Raw genomic sequence first — 18,012 nt, forward strand, 5'->3', positions numbered from 1 at the left:
ATCAAATATTGTCACTTTGTTAATAACAAAATTTAAAAATACAATTTTAAAAAATAAATATTTATGATTTTAAAAATATTAATTTTTAAAAATTTTTGAATTTTTACTTTTATACATTTATGGTATAGTATCTTACAAGTAAGTGATAGTGTATAAGTATATTGATAGTACCTTAAATATAAATATTTATTTTTATTAATATAAATATTTTATTTTATTGGAGTTGATTTTTTTAGTCATTTTTAAAAATTTTAATTACTATTTATTTATGAACCATGGTTAATTAATATTGTAAAAAATTATTTTTTGAAAGTTTTGAATAGAATAGTTTTCAAATATATGTTTATTAAAATTTAAATCAATCAAATATTTAAATAATTAATGTCAAATTTTTAAAAATTACATCTTAGTATATGACTCATTGATTAGTACATTATCTCCCTATTTAAATAATATGAATTCGAATATTCTTTTCTTAAAAAAATAAATTAAAAGTCAGATTAAAACAAATTTTATCCCAAAAAAAGATAATTAAATTTAATGTGAAATGATACACTATCAATTTATATTACATCACGTGTCATCTCATAAGTATATAAAAATAAAATATTTTTAGATTTATGAGTATTTATTTTTTTAATTTTTAAATTTATTTATTAATGAGATGATAATATTTAATTTACTATTTTTTTTTTTTGAAAAGCAATATTTAGTTTACTAATTGTATTGTATAATTATAACCTAACTGTGTATGAAATATACTTTAGCTTAATTAATATTAATAATGAGTATTTTCTTGATATTAATATGTAGTAGTGATATACTTTTATAATTTTGAAGCCATGAGAAAATAGTTTGAATTAAAAAATGGATATTTATAGTTATAAGTTCAATATTATTTATTTTAATTTGTAGGTGGAAGACTTTAGCAAAGATTTAGTTAGTCCAATTCTAATCCAACAAGGTTCCACCCAAATTGGAATTTGGAAATTAACAAATATTAATTAACAAAATGCAATCATTTCACATATGAAGGAAAAGAGAAGCAATGAGTTGAAAGATGTCAAGAAAGAAGAAGAGAGTTGCAAAGAAGAAAAAGGACAAGAAAAGGGATTAGGGAAGCGACGGTAATTTTGTTTGCAAAAGAATTTTATTGGTCAACTTTAAGTGATGTGGCAGTGGGGTCCAAAGGCCGTATTGGGTTGACTATTGGGGCATTTGGTCATGGGGGAAAATTGGTATTTTGAAACTACAAAGGTTTAATGTCCTTTTAGGTTAATTAGGGTTTTTTTTTTTGTATTTTGAGTTAATTATGGGTTTTTGTATTAACTTTTGATTTTAACAAAAAATAAATTACTGTTAAATTCAATATGAACTTACATTTTCTATTTATATAACATATAACGTGATTATGAATAGGTTATTGTGATTATATCAGTTATTACGTAACTACATTATCAAATTACATCATATATTAAATTTGATTATTATTAATTTTTTATTAAAATTAAAGATTTGTATAGTACTACTTAGCATTTTATGCTATATAGCAATATAACATTAATGTGATATACTGATATTTTATAATTAGAGGTAATTTAATAATTTTAAAGCCTAAAGTTAAATTTTCAAATGAAGCATTTTTTATTTAAATTAAAAAAATGAAGTGTTTTTTTATTGAGGTAAAAGAATAAAAAGCAAATGTGGAAAAAAAATCACAGGTGAATATTATAACTTGAAAAAAATAATTAATTATATATATATAGGAAAAAAATAGCGGTTTAAGACCATTAAATACATATTATCATTCATTGAGAATAAGAGAAACAATTAAAAATTAATAACATTATGAGCATTGAAAATTGATGAAAAATTGAGATTTATTAAGCACATAAAAATAAAAAAATATGTTATTTTATTAATTATTTTAACTTTTATCTATTTTTAATAAGAAAAGTAATAAATAATTGAGAATCAATAAAGATATGGAAGTCAAAGAAAATAAATATTTATTAGATATGAGAGAATATGTAAATATTTTATTAATTATCATAGTTTTTTATATTTTTACTATAATTCATTACATTATTATAAATTTATGACGTTTATGAAAATTTGAGACCTAAAGCTTTTACTTTGATGGTTTTACTCTAAAGTCAACCCTTATCATAATAAATGATAACGTGACTTATTAATATAGTACGATCATATTATCATATGAAATTTTTTACCGTTCATACTAACGTTATATAGATATAAAATAGCATATAACTTTTTGATTAATGACAATAAATCAATAATTAATAAAAAAAAAGTCTAACTTAATGCAAAATAAAGTACACAAACTTACTTAAACATAATAAAAAAATAAAAATTTATTTAAATATTTTAAAATAATATCAATCGTTATGCCTAAAAAGGATTGTTTAGTTTAATAGGTTTGATGTTTATCCAATGACAGACCAAATTCTTTATTTTTGGTCTTCTTTCTTTTGTTTTATTTAGGCCCACAACAAATCAGCAACAGGGAAAGCATCATATCCATTCCTACGTAATCATGGCTAAACGAAACAAGTATCCCTCGTCTCATCAAACAAAACGACATCATTTATTAAATTAACTTGAAAGGGAACCGTTCGTTTGTCAAAAAAAGGAAAATAAAAATAAAGCTTAAAAAGAAAAAAATGGCACCTGGTCCATAGAGTATTTATTAATTAAATTTGGTGGGGGGGTTAAGGTTTCGTTTTCAATTTCATCAATTCATATTTGAAGAGGCCCACTTTTTTTTTTAATTTTTTATTCATTTTTATTATTTTTTTTTAATTTGTTGAGGTTATAAATGGTTACGTTATTTTCATGTTTAATGCACGTTATCTGGTTCTCGTTCTTAGATTTGTCTTGTTTGTCGTATTGGAATTAAGTCAACTTATTTGACAAATTGTTGAGTTTGGTTAAAATTTTAAAATTTAATAAAATAAACAAAAATAGAATATAATAGTGGTGGTTAATAAATTGCCAACACACCTAGGGAAATGGATATATCTATGTTTATATTTACGAACACGTGAAATTTTATAACTCAATCTCAAGTCAATTTTTTTATTATTACATTTCATATTTCATGAAAATATTTAATATTAGAGTCTAATTAATGAGTGTTTATAATTAATAATTAGGTATGATTAAATATTATTTTAGAAAATAGTTTTACATCTAATGTATTATTAAATTTAAGAAGAATGATGTGTTATGGATTTAAGAGATGAAATAGGTCTTAAGTTTTTAAATAAATATATTTTTTCAGTTAATAGACTTGTTTTTGAGTTGGAATGAGAATTCGTGAACAATGATATTAAAGCATACTTAATTCGTTATTGGATCTCTTATAAGAGATATTATGATCAATGTAGACACAAACTAAGAAGGAGAGAGACATTAAGATTAAGGTAGATCCGAATTAAGATAGATATATTTTTTCTATAAATAAAAAAGTTAGTGTAACAAAGACGTTGTATAATTGAGCGGATTAAAATATCACGGATCTCACGTCAGTAAGCTTATAAATAAGAGTATTATCCGCCTAATAAATATAATTTTTGGATTGAAATATGAGTTTTGTAAAATATACATGTATTATAAATTTATTTTCTTAAATATCACATTAACTAACCATTAATTAAATTGTTTCTTAATATTATAATATTATTAATTAATCAAATATTGTTTTTCTTGACTCAAGGAAAGAAAAGTATTCCAATTATATTTTTTTATCTAGGGATTACGTATCGATTATTGAGTGAAAATGCTTGATGAATGAAAACTTAGGATTATAAATGATATTTTTTTTTCTTAAGAGGGATTTTGCAATTAAATATTAAGCCAAAATTTTTAGTGATTAACACACAGTCAATGTTGCATTATCAAGGTAATGGAAAAAAATATGATGGCTAACTAGACAACTACAAATGTAGGTGAGTTGCGTGGCTTTCTGTTTTTGGACTGACTCGTTGCCTCGGTCATTGGCCACCAGTCATCCTTTTTTATGTTACTTTTTCTTCCTCTTCTTCTTCTTCTTCTTAGTTATGATTTGACCACTAAAATTCACAAATCAATGTCTCATTTAGTAAGTTTAAACTTATAAAAGTTAATAAATTTATTAAGGCCGAATTTGGTCAATGTGTTTTCCCCCTTTGTCTCCACCAACGAATAAATACACACCCATACAACACGTAAAATTCTATTTATTTAATAAATTTGAAGGAAAAATCGGGAATTTGACTATTGAATGTTTATTTTTTCAATAAACTCCACTTGCAGCAGTTACGGTTTTAATTTTGCTTTTCAGATGGCACTCTTGTAATTTTTTCAATGAGTGTCTTAGAACTAAGTTTTATTTTCACGGAGAATTACACCGTTAATTTTGTTTCATAAAATTATAAAAAATAATATTAAATATGAATAAATAAATTAACTTTTGAATTATGAACGTATTGATAATTTTATAAGATGAAATTAACGGTGCAACATTATACGAAAAGAGAATTTATTTCCAATGTGCTAATTAGAGACAAAAATCACATGCATGAAAAAAATTGAAACAGTCAGAAATATAAATTTAATTATTTAAAAAATAACAACACGTTAAGGCTGGACATAATTTATATTTTTAATTTGTATTAATATAAATTTGCAATTAAAATAAAAAGAAATAAAAAAGGATATTTAGTCAAAATACTACATTTTTTTTTTAATTTTTATCATAATCTCATGCATGGTTGGATGGCAGAAGGAGCAAGAAGATACCATCTCGATCACATGAACTTGGAAAATGAAGTAAAAAATACATCACATGGAAAATCAATGTTCAGTTTACGCATTGAAGTTGACATGGCAACTTCTCATTGGTCAACCAAAAGAATTCGGTGAAAAAGCAGACAACGAAAAACAAGCGGTAGCAAAGCACGAACCATGTGGCGTGAGGAGAACTCGAATTCTCGCGATAAAAGCGCCACCCCTTCCCCCACGGATCAGACTTTTCTTTCGTTGTCATTATGACTCACTGCCTGCGCACCACACGTTACTTTTCCTAAACTTCGACGCGCGATTTAAAGAGCGTGGTCACGGGCATGGACACATGACAACGTGGCAAGCGGAGGAGTGCTCAGATGAGCTGGGCCCGACTATCCATTTTTGTGTATAAGTAAAAATAATTGATTAATAGTGTTTAATTAAATTTTTTTTTTCATATTTGAGATGTAGTGTAATGACAACCACCAATCCTTTGCCTGACATCATTAATTTATCCAATAAAATTAAAAAAGAAAAAAAATGTAATACCAACAGCTAGACAAGTCCAAAAAAATAATTAAAAAAATTTTAATCAAAAATTGAGGGGAGGCTACTTGGGACCCACATAAAAATGCGCGTGAGCCTATAAAACTGTCGATCTCAAATATATTGCAAGAGAAAATAGAGGGGGAAAACATCAGTCAAACCACGAAATATCGCGACAAAATTAGCGACTCGGAAAAATTCGGTCCTTGTGGAAAAACTCGTGTAATGAGGAAAGCGACACTACGAAAAGAAAAGGAAGGGAGGGTGGGGGGACCCGACTGGACGTGTGTGCCGAATATTCACTAGATTTGAATTAGTGGTTTCGAATCCGCCCCTTTGCTTTCCTATCAACTCACGCAATGATACGCTGATAACTACTTCGATAAGTTCACTCACTTATAATGATAAGTCTCAGGGGTTTTCACTGATAGGTCAGTAGAAAAAGAAAGACTCCTGTACAACGCATCGAAGATAGCGAGACAAAGTCTCTCTCTCTCTTCTTTATCTTCTCTTCTTCTTCTTCCTCGCAGCCTTTCAAACCCTAGAAATCCTCGAAATTCGAGCTGATATCAACCCTAGAGAGAGTGACTTGAGGAAAATCTCTGAAAATTTATTCAGATTTGAAGTTGAACTGAGTTAACTCGACCTCGAGTGGTTCATCGACTCGGCGGGTGTCGGGAGATCGAGTTCTTTTTTGTCTTTGGGAGGAGAAAATGTCGTCGTTAAGCAGAGAATTGGTGTTTCTTATACTTCAGTTTCTGGAGGAAGAGAAATTCAAGGAGTCGGTTCATAAGTAAGCCATTTTTATCTTTATTTTTTTAGTTTTTATTCATTTCTCTGTATACGCGTACGTACCGTATATTCGTATCTTTATCTTTGTATTCGTATCTGGTTTTGTCTGTACACGTAGAAGGAAATGAAGGAAGTATTTGTGAATCTGAAGTTTTGTGGTTGCCTTTTTTTTTTTGGGGTTATTGTGGTAAAATTAGTTAATAGAAATTTAAATAGTTGCGGTAATTTGAGTTTTAGTGGTGATAAATGGTGAAAATCAGAGAGGATTTTGGTTGTAAAGGAAGTTTTTGATGCCTTAATTTTGTCAGGCGTAGGAGGCTGCTTGTAAGTATTGGAAAATATGCGATGGAGTTTTAATCATTGATTTTTTGTCTTTACTAAGTTTGATTTGTTGTGAATCGAAGATGTGAATGAAATTTGGAATGAATTTGTTGTTTCCTGGTTTTAAGTTGTTTGAAAATTTAATTACTAGAAGGAAGAAAAGAATTCAAAGAAGAAAGAAGAAGAAATGATAACTCAATTGTAATAATAAGTTGTTTGAAATGTTTCTCTGTTCCCTAGTACATTATTTTGGCCTTACCAAGTAGAGTGATTTGATTGGCATTAGCATCTATGTGGTTGTGAATTTGTGTTTGAAACAATGTCATCTTCTGTAGGCTTGAGAAAGAATCAGGTTTTTTCTTCAACATGAAGTACTTTGAAGAGAAAGTTCAGGCAGGAGAATGGGAAGAAGTTGAGAAGTATTTAGCTGGTTTTACAAAAGTTGATGATAACCGGTATTCCATGAAGATATTCTTTGAGATAAGGAAGCAGAAGTATCTGGAAGCACTTGATCGGTATTGTTAATGCTTCAGTTGTTTCACTAACAGAATTCCTTAAATTGTTCATTAATGAATAATTTAACTATTTTTTTCCCTGGTGAAGTAGTTTGAATTTATTTTATTGATATTGCAGGCAAGACAAGGCAAAGGCTGTTGAAATATTGGTGAGTGATTTGAAGGTGTTCTCTACATTTAATGAGGAATTGTACAAAGAAATCACTCAACTTTTGACACTGAACAATTTCAGGTAATTTCACCCACAAATAAACTATACTGCTTAGTTTTCATTGGTCAAGCTATAGTATTAATGACTGATATCTATTCACTAATCAGTTTGTTTGTCCTGAAATTTGATTGGGTAAAAAGGGAACATGATAGTTGAATTTAAAAAGTTTATCTCAAGGAATTTGATTGTAAGGAATTTTTTGTTCAGCTGAGCTTAGTTGAAATCTTGACCTTTTTGAGAGAAAATTTCCGTGTCATGCAAGCGAATACAAAATGAATGCTTGAAATATTCATAATTGTGTAATGGTATTTTTCTCATTGGAATGCAGGGAAAATGAGCAGCTGTCCAAATATGGGGATACAAAAACTGCTCGCAGTATAATGTTGATAGAACTAAAAAAACTCATAGAAGCAAATCCACTTTTCCGTGATAAGCTTGCTTTCCCTACTTTGAAGTCTTCAAGACTAAGGACTTTGATCAACCAAAGGTGAAGTTGATATTATACTTGCTTTTAGAGAATTTGGGAAGCAAATATAATTTGTTATGTATTGTTATTATTTCTTTTGATTTGCAAGTTTTGGTTCATACAGCTTGAACTGGCAGCATCAGCTATGCAAGAATCCAAGGCCTAATCCAGACATCAAGACTTTATTCACAGATCACACATGTGCGCCTCCAAATGGTCCTCTTGCCCCTACGCCTGTCAATCTTCCGGTTGCTGCAGTTGCAAAACCTGCTGCTTATACATCACTTGGAGCTCACAGCGTATGATGCCAAACATCTGTAGCATTTTGGCCCTTGAATGTGTATTTATTTATCCATTTCTATAATAATTTTTAGAGTATTGACCAACACATGCTTTGTCCAACTTTATGCATATAGCCCTTCCCACCAACCGCAGCAGCAGCCAACGCTGGTGCTTTAGCAGGCTGGATGGCCAATGCTTCTGCTTCTTCATCTGTTCAAGCTGCTGTTGTCACTGCATCATCCATACCTGTTCCACAAAATCAAGGTTAGAACTTCAATTCTGACCCACTGGAAATAGCTTTTCAAAGACTGGCAGAATGGACAATTGCTCTATAGAGGCACATCAGCCAACATTAGTCACAATTGTCTAAGCCCCCTTTTAATGTTTTGTTGAAATTTTAGATTTGGATTAGTTCCAGTTGGTGTTCTAATATTAGAATGCCATTTTCGTTATTTATAATTTCTGGTTGTATTAGTCATAAGGAAGGAAATCTTGTGAGCTTGAAAATTTTATTTTTTTAATCTATAGATACTGGAGATGCTAACAGACATTTATTTTTCTCTTTTTCTCTGTTCTTCAAATACCATACGAGGATTGCCTAAATGACTTCGTGATGTCAGATTATATAAATGTCTTAGTAGGTGTATGCCATGATGTTTTCTGCGTTTCCATTTGAACAGTTTCAGTCTTGAAGCGTCCAAGAACACCTCCAGCAGCTCCAGGCGTGGTTGAGTATCAGAACCCTGACCATGAACACCTAATGAAAAGATTGCGGCCTGCTCAATCCGTTGAGGAGGTAATTTCTCATGTTTTTTCATTACTTGTTCCATCACTTTACAAACCAACTAATCTTAGATTCCCTTGGTTTTGTTTCATTACCAATTTAATATGTTTCTCTGCCTCTATTTTTAGGTTACATATCCTACACCTTTACGGCCGCAAGCTTGGTCATTGGATGACCTACCAAGAACAGTGGCTTTGACCATGCATCAAGGATCCACAGTCACAAGCATGGATTTTTGTCCTTCACAACAGACTTTGCTACTTGGTATGAAAGTTTATTTTTATCCTTTGCACCAAGACTATCTAGAAAATCTCTTTTTATGATATAATGTCATTGGAGCAGTTGGTTCTACTAATGGTGAAATCACGCTCTGGGAACTTGGAATGCGTGAGAGGTTGGCTACAAAGCCATTCAAGATATGGGAAATGTCAACATGTTCAATGACATTTCAGGTTTGTGTGTCATTACTTACTGAGATATCTCTCTATGCTATTCAAATGTATTGAACTATTGCAGTCATGTGACTCATGTCTGTTTTAATAATTTCTATGGGTTTCAACATTGCAATTGATTTTGTTGGAAGAGTTACTTGCAGGCTTTGATGGTCAATGATGCAACGATATCTGTCAGCCGTGTGACATGGAGTCCTGATGGAAGTTTTGTAGGTGTGTGCCTTTTTGATAGATTACTGACATTTTAGCTACATGTGTTTGTACTTATTGCCTTTCTTGCTGCAGGGGTTGCATTTTCCAAACACTTAATTCACTTGTATGCTTATCCTGGGCCAAATGATCTAATCCCGCGCTTAGAGGTTAGTTGATATTTTTTCTACTTCTCCTGGCTCAAAGTTTGCATAGTTGGTGTTTGACTTTTTCTCATTCTTCTTTTTTAACAGATTGATGCCCATGTTGGTGGTGTAAATGACTTAGCTTTCGCTCATCCAAACAAACAACTGTGCATTGTTACCTGTGGAGATGACAAGCTCATAAAGGTGAGACAGTAAATTTTTGCTAACATTTTTGATTAAACTGGATATTTCTTGTTATTATCCTAATGAAAGAATGGAACAGGTGTGGGATTCAATGACAGGACAAAAGGTGTTTAATTTTGAAGGTCATGATGCACCGGTTTATTCCATCTGCCCACATCATAAGGAGAATATTCAGGTAGAATACAAAAAATGTCATTGGTTATTGATTATATATACTTTTTAGTGTTAAGAATGGGAAAAAAGTGACCAAGCCTTAATTGCAAAACTGCTGCGTCAGTTGCCTCTATTGCTGTCTTGACTGCAACTATAGCCAATTCCTGCTACCTAAAGATGTTGTCACAACCAACTTGGTAAATGCATGAACTTTCGTATAAGCAATGTGCTCTCACCACCTGTAGTTTATGATTCCCCATCCTGTTTAATATCAATCTTAGAGCTGCTAGCTTTGTCCAAACAATTTCCATACTTCCATTGAGAACTTTACCCTCGATGATCTTCCTTCTGGTGCTATACTGTTCCAAAATATTTGATTCACTCTCTATAACACTTTAGGCCAGTGTCTTGTGGAGCTTATAGTTTTTTTTTGGTTCAATTCAATGCTTAGTTTACCTTTCCTATTTGAATGGGAATTAATACTTTCATTTGCTAATTATCTACATCATTGCAGTTCATATTTTCAACCGCTGTTGATGGGAAAATTAAGGCCTGGCTGTATGATAATATGGGTTCCAGAGTTGACTATGATGCTCCAGGTCACTGGTGTACTACAATGCTTTACAGTGCTGATGGAAGTAGGTATGATCATGAATTTTAAGATAGGAATTTAAGTAACTTTCTATTAAAAACTTCGAGTTGTGTTCATTCCCGAAAAAGTTTGTTTGCTCATAACGCTTTTAATTAATCCTTTGTTGTCCAATTTTACATGTTATTCAGTTCGTTCTAATTCTGAACTTTTTGTTAACTTTTAATTTTTGCTTTAGATTGTTCTCTTGTGGAACAAGTAAAGATGGAGAATCTTTTTTGGTTGAGTGGAATGAAAGTGAAGGAGCAATAAAGAGGACTTATGTGGGGTTTAGAAAGAAATCAGCAGGTGTGGTGTCATTTGACACGACGCAAAATCACTTTTTAGCTGCAGGAGAAGATAGCCAGATAAAGTTTTGGGACATGGATAATATCAATCTTCTCACTTTCACAGATGCAGAGGGTGGACTCCCTGTAAGTTAAATGTTCAAAATTTATAGCTCTTTTGTGAAACAGGTATGTTATTAGGTTGGGTTTCTAAACAATCATATGCTTCAGAGTCTTCCCCGTGTGAGATTCAATAAGGAAGGAAATCTCCTTGCTGTGACTACAGCAGACAATGGATTCAAAATACTTGCGAATGCTGTGGGTCTCAGATCTTTAAGAGCAACTGAAACGTCGTCTTTTGATCCATTGAGAACACCCATTGTTTCTGCTGCAATTAAGGTTATGATCATTTGGGTTCGCTTAATGTTTCCTTAAGCATTTCTTGAGAACTGCAGGTATTAACTTTTGTGTCTGTTGGTTAGGCATCTGGCTCTTCTGCAGTTACAAATGCTGGTCCTGTCAGTTGTAAAGTGGAAAGGAGCTCTCCTGTCAGGCCTTCTCCTATACTTGTATGTTAGCTGGATGTTCCTCACTTTACGGTTGAACTTTTTCCTGAACAGTATATGGTAGTTGGTTAGCTTAACCATATGGTTCATCCTGTAGACAGGAACTTTTTGATCTTGCTCTTGGTTATCACTACAAGCACATTAGGAAATTAGATTTAAGTGCCAATTTTTTATATCTCATGGATGCTCCCTTTCATTTTTCTTTTCATGCAATAAGGAACATGTTGTGTTTTAAATGGAACCAAGTGGGCTGTTGCCTAGTGTTTGAAAGTGTTTTTCATGCTTATGGTGTTCTTCTTGCATTTGATTTTATTGTTTTGGCTTGTTTTTCCCCCAAGAATGGAGTTGATCCCTTGGGTAGAAGTGTTGAAAAGGCAAGGGTTGTGGATGATGTGATAGAGAAGACTAAACCCTGGCAGTTAGCTGAAATTGTGGATCCTATTCAGTGTCGGTTAGTTACCTTACCTGACAGCACAGATACCTCCAGCAAGGTGTGTTAGTTCTTCTGATAATCAGTTTTATACTACGCTTTTGTACCAATTAGCTCTGAATCATTGCATCTCTTTGAAGGTTGTTCGGCTTCTATATACCAATTCTGGTGTTGGTATTTTGGCACTTGGGTCAAACGGTGTTCAGAAGCTATGGAAGTGGCCCCGCAATGAACAGAATCCATCTGGGAAGGTACAACACTTTCTCTCGAATAACATTGCTTGTTTCACTTGTGAGATTTTCTCTATAATTTCTTTTTAATGGATAGAACTCTAAAGTCCTTTAAACTTTAAAGGCCACTGCCAATGTTGTTCCCCAGCATTGGCAACCAAATAGTGGTCTTCTTATGACTAATGATGTCTCAGGTGTCAACCTGGAAGAGGCTGTACCATGCATAGCACTCTCAAAGAATGATTCTTATGTAATGTCAGCCACTGGTGGAAAAGTTTCTTTGTTTAACATGATGACTTTCAAGGTATGCCTTCATGTGCTCTTGTGTTGAATGTGCTTTTTGTTTGGCATGCTAATAACACATGATTTGCAGGTAATGACAACATTCATGTCCCCTCCTCCAGCTTCAACCTTCCTAGCATTCCATCCTCAGGATAATAATATCATAGCAATTGGAATGGAGGATTCAACTATCCATATTTACAATGTTCGGGTGGATGAGGTGATACTTTCTAACATTTTTTTGATGTGTTCTTACTATTCTTCTTCCCCTTGTGTTATCCTGTTCTCTTAAGTGGTCCCAATGTATTCTGTTTTAAATTTTTTAGGTGAAATCAAAATTGAGAGGTCACCAAAAGCGAATAACTGGTTTGGCTTTTTCAACCAGCCTCAATATCTTGGTTTCTTCAGGTGCTGATGCTCACGTAAGTGCGTACGGGCGTGTCATATTTACTTATTTTAGTTTATATCGTATCTACAGAGTATAAATGATACAAAACCTCAGGTAATCATAAAAAATAGAAAAGATACAACAGATTTTGTCAGTTGGTTTTTCTACTTAGCTTTTTTATTGATCAATACAGTGACTTCATCTCACTACTGGTCATGCATATTGTTGACTAATGAAGCGAGAATAGGGATGAGAAAATGTCTTATGTAGAGTGATGTTATTACTTGCTAACATCTTGCTGTTCTCTGCAGCTGTGTGTGTGGAGCATTGATACATGGGAGAAAAGGAAATCAGTTTTAATCCAAATCCCAGCAGGAAAGGCACCTACAGGTGACACACGGGTACAGTTTCACTCTGATCAAATTCGCATGCTGGTAGTTCATGAAACGCAGTTAGCAATATACGATGCCTCCAAGATGGAGCGCGTACGACAGGTAGGAAAGATGAAAAGTGGTATAGATTTTAATGATACATATTGCATTTGACTGAGGGAACACTTTCTAATCCATTGATATGCTGCAGTGGGTTCCTCAAGATGTTCTGCCTGCTCCAATATCTTATGCAGCATACTCCTGCAACAGCCAGTCTGTTTATGCTACCTTTTGTGATGGTAATGTTGGGGTGTTTGATGCTGATAGCCTGAGACTTAGATGCCGTATTTCTTCATCAGTGTACTTGTCCCAGGCAATCTTAAAGGGGTAAGTTATATGTTGTATTCCCATGCAATCAAATTTTTCTGGTGTTGCTTTCGTACTGAGTATACTGTTTTTTTACAGAAACCAAGCTGTATACCCACTTGTGGTGGCTGCACATCCGATGGAGGCAAACCAATTTGCAATCGGGTTGAGCGATGGATCTGTTAAAGTGATGGAATCCACAGAATCAGAAGGAAAATGGGGAGTGAGTCCACCAGTGGATAACGGTGTGCTGAATGGTAGGACGACGTCGTCATCTACAACGAGCAATCACACACCGGATCAGTTACAAAGATGAGATATGTGATACTATACATCCAAAAGTGTCTTGTGTAATTTATGAAATGTAGATGATTAGGTTCTTACTTTTTAGTCTACCATATGTCCCAACCCCAGCTTATTTAAAAGTAAGCGTAAATGTTTAGGAATTTGCCCCATTCTTGTATAATCCACCTACTTGATTCATATTTCTTGTAGTTTTACTTTGCTTGTACTTAACCCCTTACGAGTGTTTTTCTTTTTACTTGGAACAGACTTAATACTATTATTATTATTATTTTTGCCTAATAAACACAGTGGTAATTCTGATTTCTTGTATTTTGAGTACTAAATAATCTTTCAATCCAAAAATAATCATCATCCAATAGGCAAATATATAGATATATCATGCTGAGCCTGCAGAAAATTAGTAGGGTAAATAGAGACCTAAGTAAGATTAATAAAGATTAATGTTTCATTCATTTTAACTAAGGGTGAATTTAATAGAACGTTAATTCACTGTTAGATTAAACTCTCCCTGTGGTATGTATATATTTTCAGCTTCTTCCCTTTTCGATTATCAAAGGACCCCTTTAATAATGACAAGTTGCATACACAATTATGAAGGGCCCTTTTCTCCACTTAGGTTCCCGAAGCAGTTCTCATCAATCCAAACCATTCATTTATCGAGATGTAAAACAAGTTGGAAAAATTTAATATGTAAGTGTTGTGCACATGACCTCTGGCCCAACCCATGTATTTTATTAGGCTTAAAGTGAATTTGTTTTTAGTGGCATATGGGCACGCGAAGCTTGGTACGTTAGAAAATATAGTACTATTAATTGTACAGCAAGTTGAAGAAACAAAAAGAATCAAAACCATATTTTAATTTCATTGCCATATCTACGTTTCTGCTCAACTCGTCACTACTATCTTACTTTACCTTCCCTTGCTCTTCGATTCTCACAACCCTTTCATTTAATTTGTTGCTTCTGTCTTCCATTATCTTTTTTTCCCTTCTCGTCTTTTCACTTTCCTCTACTCTCCACCCAAAACAATAGAATAGAACCTTTCACTTTGATTGTTAGTTGCCTCTTTGTTCGTTGCTATAGTTAATGGAGAAAGCCGCCATTTCCAATTTCTCACCATTCGGATTATTTGGCTTAATAATCTCGTTACTTATACATTAGTTCTTTCTGTTTTCATTCTTTGGTCTGCTCCTCCGTTATCTCTGTTCTTCTGTCATTTGCTTTGTTTGTCTGTTGAATACAAAATATGGATCCTGTTATTACTGGTGCTGCTGCCAACGTTGCTTCGGAGGCTGCGAAAGGCATCTTCCATGAAGTTAAGCGTCATATGAGATATGTATTCATCTGCAAGAAAAATGTTGATAAGTTCGAGGAGAAATTGAAGTCGTTGATAGCAAAAAGAACAAGTGTTCAGCAAGAGGTTGATGCTGCAAACAGGAATGGGGAGAAGATAAAAGCCGACGTCGAGCATTGGCGAAAGACAGTGGACAAGGTAATCAATGAAGAGGACAAGAGGGTGAAAGATCTTGAAGAAAAAGCAAAGAACAACTGCTTCATCGGCTTGTGTCCCAATCTCAAGTCTCGCTACCAGCTAAGCAGGACAGCAGAAGATGGTGCCGCGACCGTTGATGACCTTATCGGGCAATGTCAATTTAACGGAGTGGGATACCTTGATGTTCCACAAGCTATAGTGGATGCATCTCCTAATGGCTTTGAGACCTTCAAATCAAGAGAGAAGGTTTTCAACGATATCATGGAGGCAATGAAAGATGCTTCTATCAGCATGATAGGGGTGTACGGGATGCCTGGCGTGGGCAAGACATCACTAGTCAATGAAGTTGCCACACAAGTTCAAGAGGTTAAGTTGTTTGATTCGGTGGTTACCGTAACTGTAGCTCAAACTCCTGACATTCAGAAAATTCAAGAAAATATTGCAGAGTTATTGGGTTTAAGACTAGATGATAAAAGTACAGATGTAAGAGCTCGTAGATTACACGAAAGGTTGAAGAAAGAGAAGACGGTTCTTGTTGTTTTAGATGATATTTGGAAGAGACTGGATTTGAGGGAAGTCGGAATTCCATTTGGAAGCCAACACAAGGGATGCAAGATATTGTTGACGTCAAGAGATCAAAATGTTCTCTCCAATGAGATGGATGCTGATAAAACTTTTGCAATTGATAATTTAGACGATGAAGAAGCTTGGGATTTGTTTAAGAAGATGGCTGGGGATAGTGTTGAAAGTTCTGAGTTGCGATCTACAGCAATTGAGGTAGCCAAAAAATGTGCAAGATTGCCGTTGGCCATTGCAACAGTTGCGAGGGCATTGAGAAACAAAGATTTTTTTGCTTGGAAGGATGCTTTACAACAACTACAGAAGCCTTCCTCAAGAAACTTCACCGGGAAATTCGCAGCCGTATATTTAGCTATAGAGTTGAGTTACAGTCATTTAGAAAATGAAGAACTCAAATGGGTTTTTCTGCTTTGCAGTCTAGTGCGTCGTAATGCAAGCGTTGATGACTTGTTGAAATATGCCATTGGCTTGGGTTTTATTGAAGGTGTCGACACCGTGGAGGAAGCACGAAACAGGTTGTTAACAATGGTGAGTGATCTCAAAGCTTCTTGTTTGTTACTTGATAGTAACACCAATGACCTGTCCTTTGATGTGCATGATCTTGTTTATGATGTCGCCATATCAATCGCTTCTAAGGATAAGCACGCTTATGCATTAAATGAGAAGGGTGTTCTGAAAGATCGGTTTGATGAAGAGAAAATGAAAAAGTGCAAAATGATTCATTTGGGTTTTCTTGGTAGTAGAGAGCTTCCTGACGAGTTGAATTGCCCACACCTTGTTTATTTCCGTGTGTCTCAAAATTTGCCACCTAATTTTTTTAGGAAAACAACAAGTCTTAAAGTCTTACATGTGACTGATACGTATTTTTCTTTACCTCGGTCGATTTGTCTCCTAAAAAGCCTTCTTACATTGTGCTTAGATGGATGTCCATTGAGAGATATAACCATTATTGGAGAGCTCAGCAATTTGGAAATTCTTAGCTTTCGGAGATCTGATATCAAAATTTTACCTAAAGAAATTGGACAACTGGTTAAGTTAAAATTATTAGATTTAAATTTTTGTTTTAAACTCGCAATAATTTCACCAGGTGTCTTATCAAGTTTACTCATATTAGAAGAATTATATATGGTGAACAGTTCCATTGAATGGGAAGTAGAGGGACATGCCAATCACCGAAGCAACGCTAGTCTTGCTGAATTGAAGAATTTGTCTCGTTTGACTGCTTTGGAGGTTAAAATTCTTGATGTCACGGCCATGTCAGGGGGCTTGTTCTTTGAAGAGTTGCAAAAGTTGGAAAGATACAAGATTTTGGTAGGAGTTGAAGACAGCATGTTGTTTGAAGCATATGAGTGTGGGTATGAGTGTGAGTATGAGTCTGAGCATGAGTATTCAAGGGTTCTGGTACTCGCATTAAGTAGAACTACTTATCATTTGGATAATGGAATTAAGATGCTTTTGAAGAAGACTGAAGCTCTATATTTGGTTGGAGATCCCTGCAAAGATAATTTAATGATAAAATATATCTTCAATGATAATGGTGCAGCTGATAAAATTGAATTTGCTGAATTGCGATGTTTGTCATTTCGAAAGCTACCACATCTTATTAGCTTTTGCTCTGAAGACAAGAGCGCCTCTACATCAATGCCTCAACATGAGTTGCCTCTTTTCAGTGAAAGGGTATTTATTAATTTCTGTCTTTTTCTCGTTCTAGGACATATATTGACCTTATTTTCAATGTCCTTAAATTTTAAATTCTTTATATGAACAGTCAACATCCTAAAGAGCGTGTGCTAATATATAGTTGCATAGGTTGATCTCACATGCAGTCAGGTTGGTTTTCATTCTTTCTTTCAATATACGTAGGATAGGGCATGTAGGTTGTTGAAATCTTGCAAATGCCTTCTGCACTTCTACCCTTCATGAGTTGTTACAAAACTCATTCAAATTAGTGAAGTCAAAGATCTTGCTTTTAAAAAAATATTAAATTTGTATTATTTTAAAGTGTCCAGAATGACTTAAAATATAAATTGAATAGGGATTTGGTTATCATTATAAATTTATAAATTTTGCACTCTATAATCTATTTTAAAAATTGTGTAGTACTATATTTTTTTCTTGTAAACTTATATATATACACGAGAGTCCGACACAGTTGTAGGATTAATTAGAAATCTTAAGGGTCAAGCTTTTGTTCATTTTTGTAAATAAATTTCAACATCAACATTCTAAAATTAGGCAT

General features: G+C 33.4%; 2 protein-coding genes across 2 annotated transcripts; both read left to right on the forward strand.

The window, feature by feature from the left end:
• Positions 1–5,767: 5,767 nt before the first annotated feature.
• On the forward strand, positions 5,768–14,005 carry LOC18600519 (TOPLESS-related 3). The gene is made up of 25 exons (XM_007031002.3): positions 5,768–6,127; positions 6,783–6,962; positions 7,081–7,194; positions 7,502–7,660; positions 7,764–7,938; positions 8,056–8,185; positions 8,602–8,717; positions 8,834–8,969; positions 9,048–9,157; positions 9,301–9,370; positions 9,443–9,516; positions 9,601–9,696; positions 9,776–9,871; positions 10,364–10,491; positions 10,677–10,911; positions 10,996–11,163; positions 11,247–11,333; positions 11,669–11,821; positions 11,901–12,011; positions 12,115–12,294; positions 12,364–12,492; positions 12,599–12,694; positions 12,972–13,154; positions 13,243–13,418; positions 13,497–14,005. Exons 1-25 carry the CDS (start codon positions 6,048–6,050, stop codon positions 13,711–13,713), a joined length of 3,399 nt encoding a protein of 1,132 aa, XP_007031064.3. The 5' UTR covers positions 5,768–6,047; the 3' UTR covers positions 13,714–14,005.
• An 809-nt stretch (positions 14,006–14,814) lies between these two features.
• LOC18600524 (disease resistance protein At4g27190-like) lies at positions 14,815–17,537 on the forward strand. The gene has a single exon (XM_088806702.1). The coding sequence runs from the start codon at positions 14,949–14,951 to the stop codon at positions 17,535–17,537; it is 2,589 nt and encodes an 862-aa protein (XP_088662828.1). The 5' UTR covers positions 14,815–14,948.
• The last annotated feature ends 475 nt before the right edge of the window (positions 17,538–18,012 follow it).

The sequence above is a fragment of the Theobroma cacao genome, chromosome 5, assembly GCF_053813885.1.
Source record: "Theobroma cacao isolate CCN51 chromosome 5, ASM5381388v1, whole genome shotgun sequence".
NCBI lineage: Eukaryota > Viridiplantae > Streptophyta > Magnoliopsida > Malvales > Malvaceae > Theobroma > Theobroma cacao.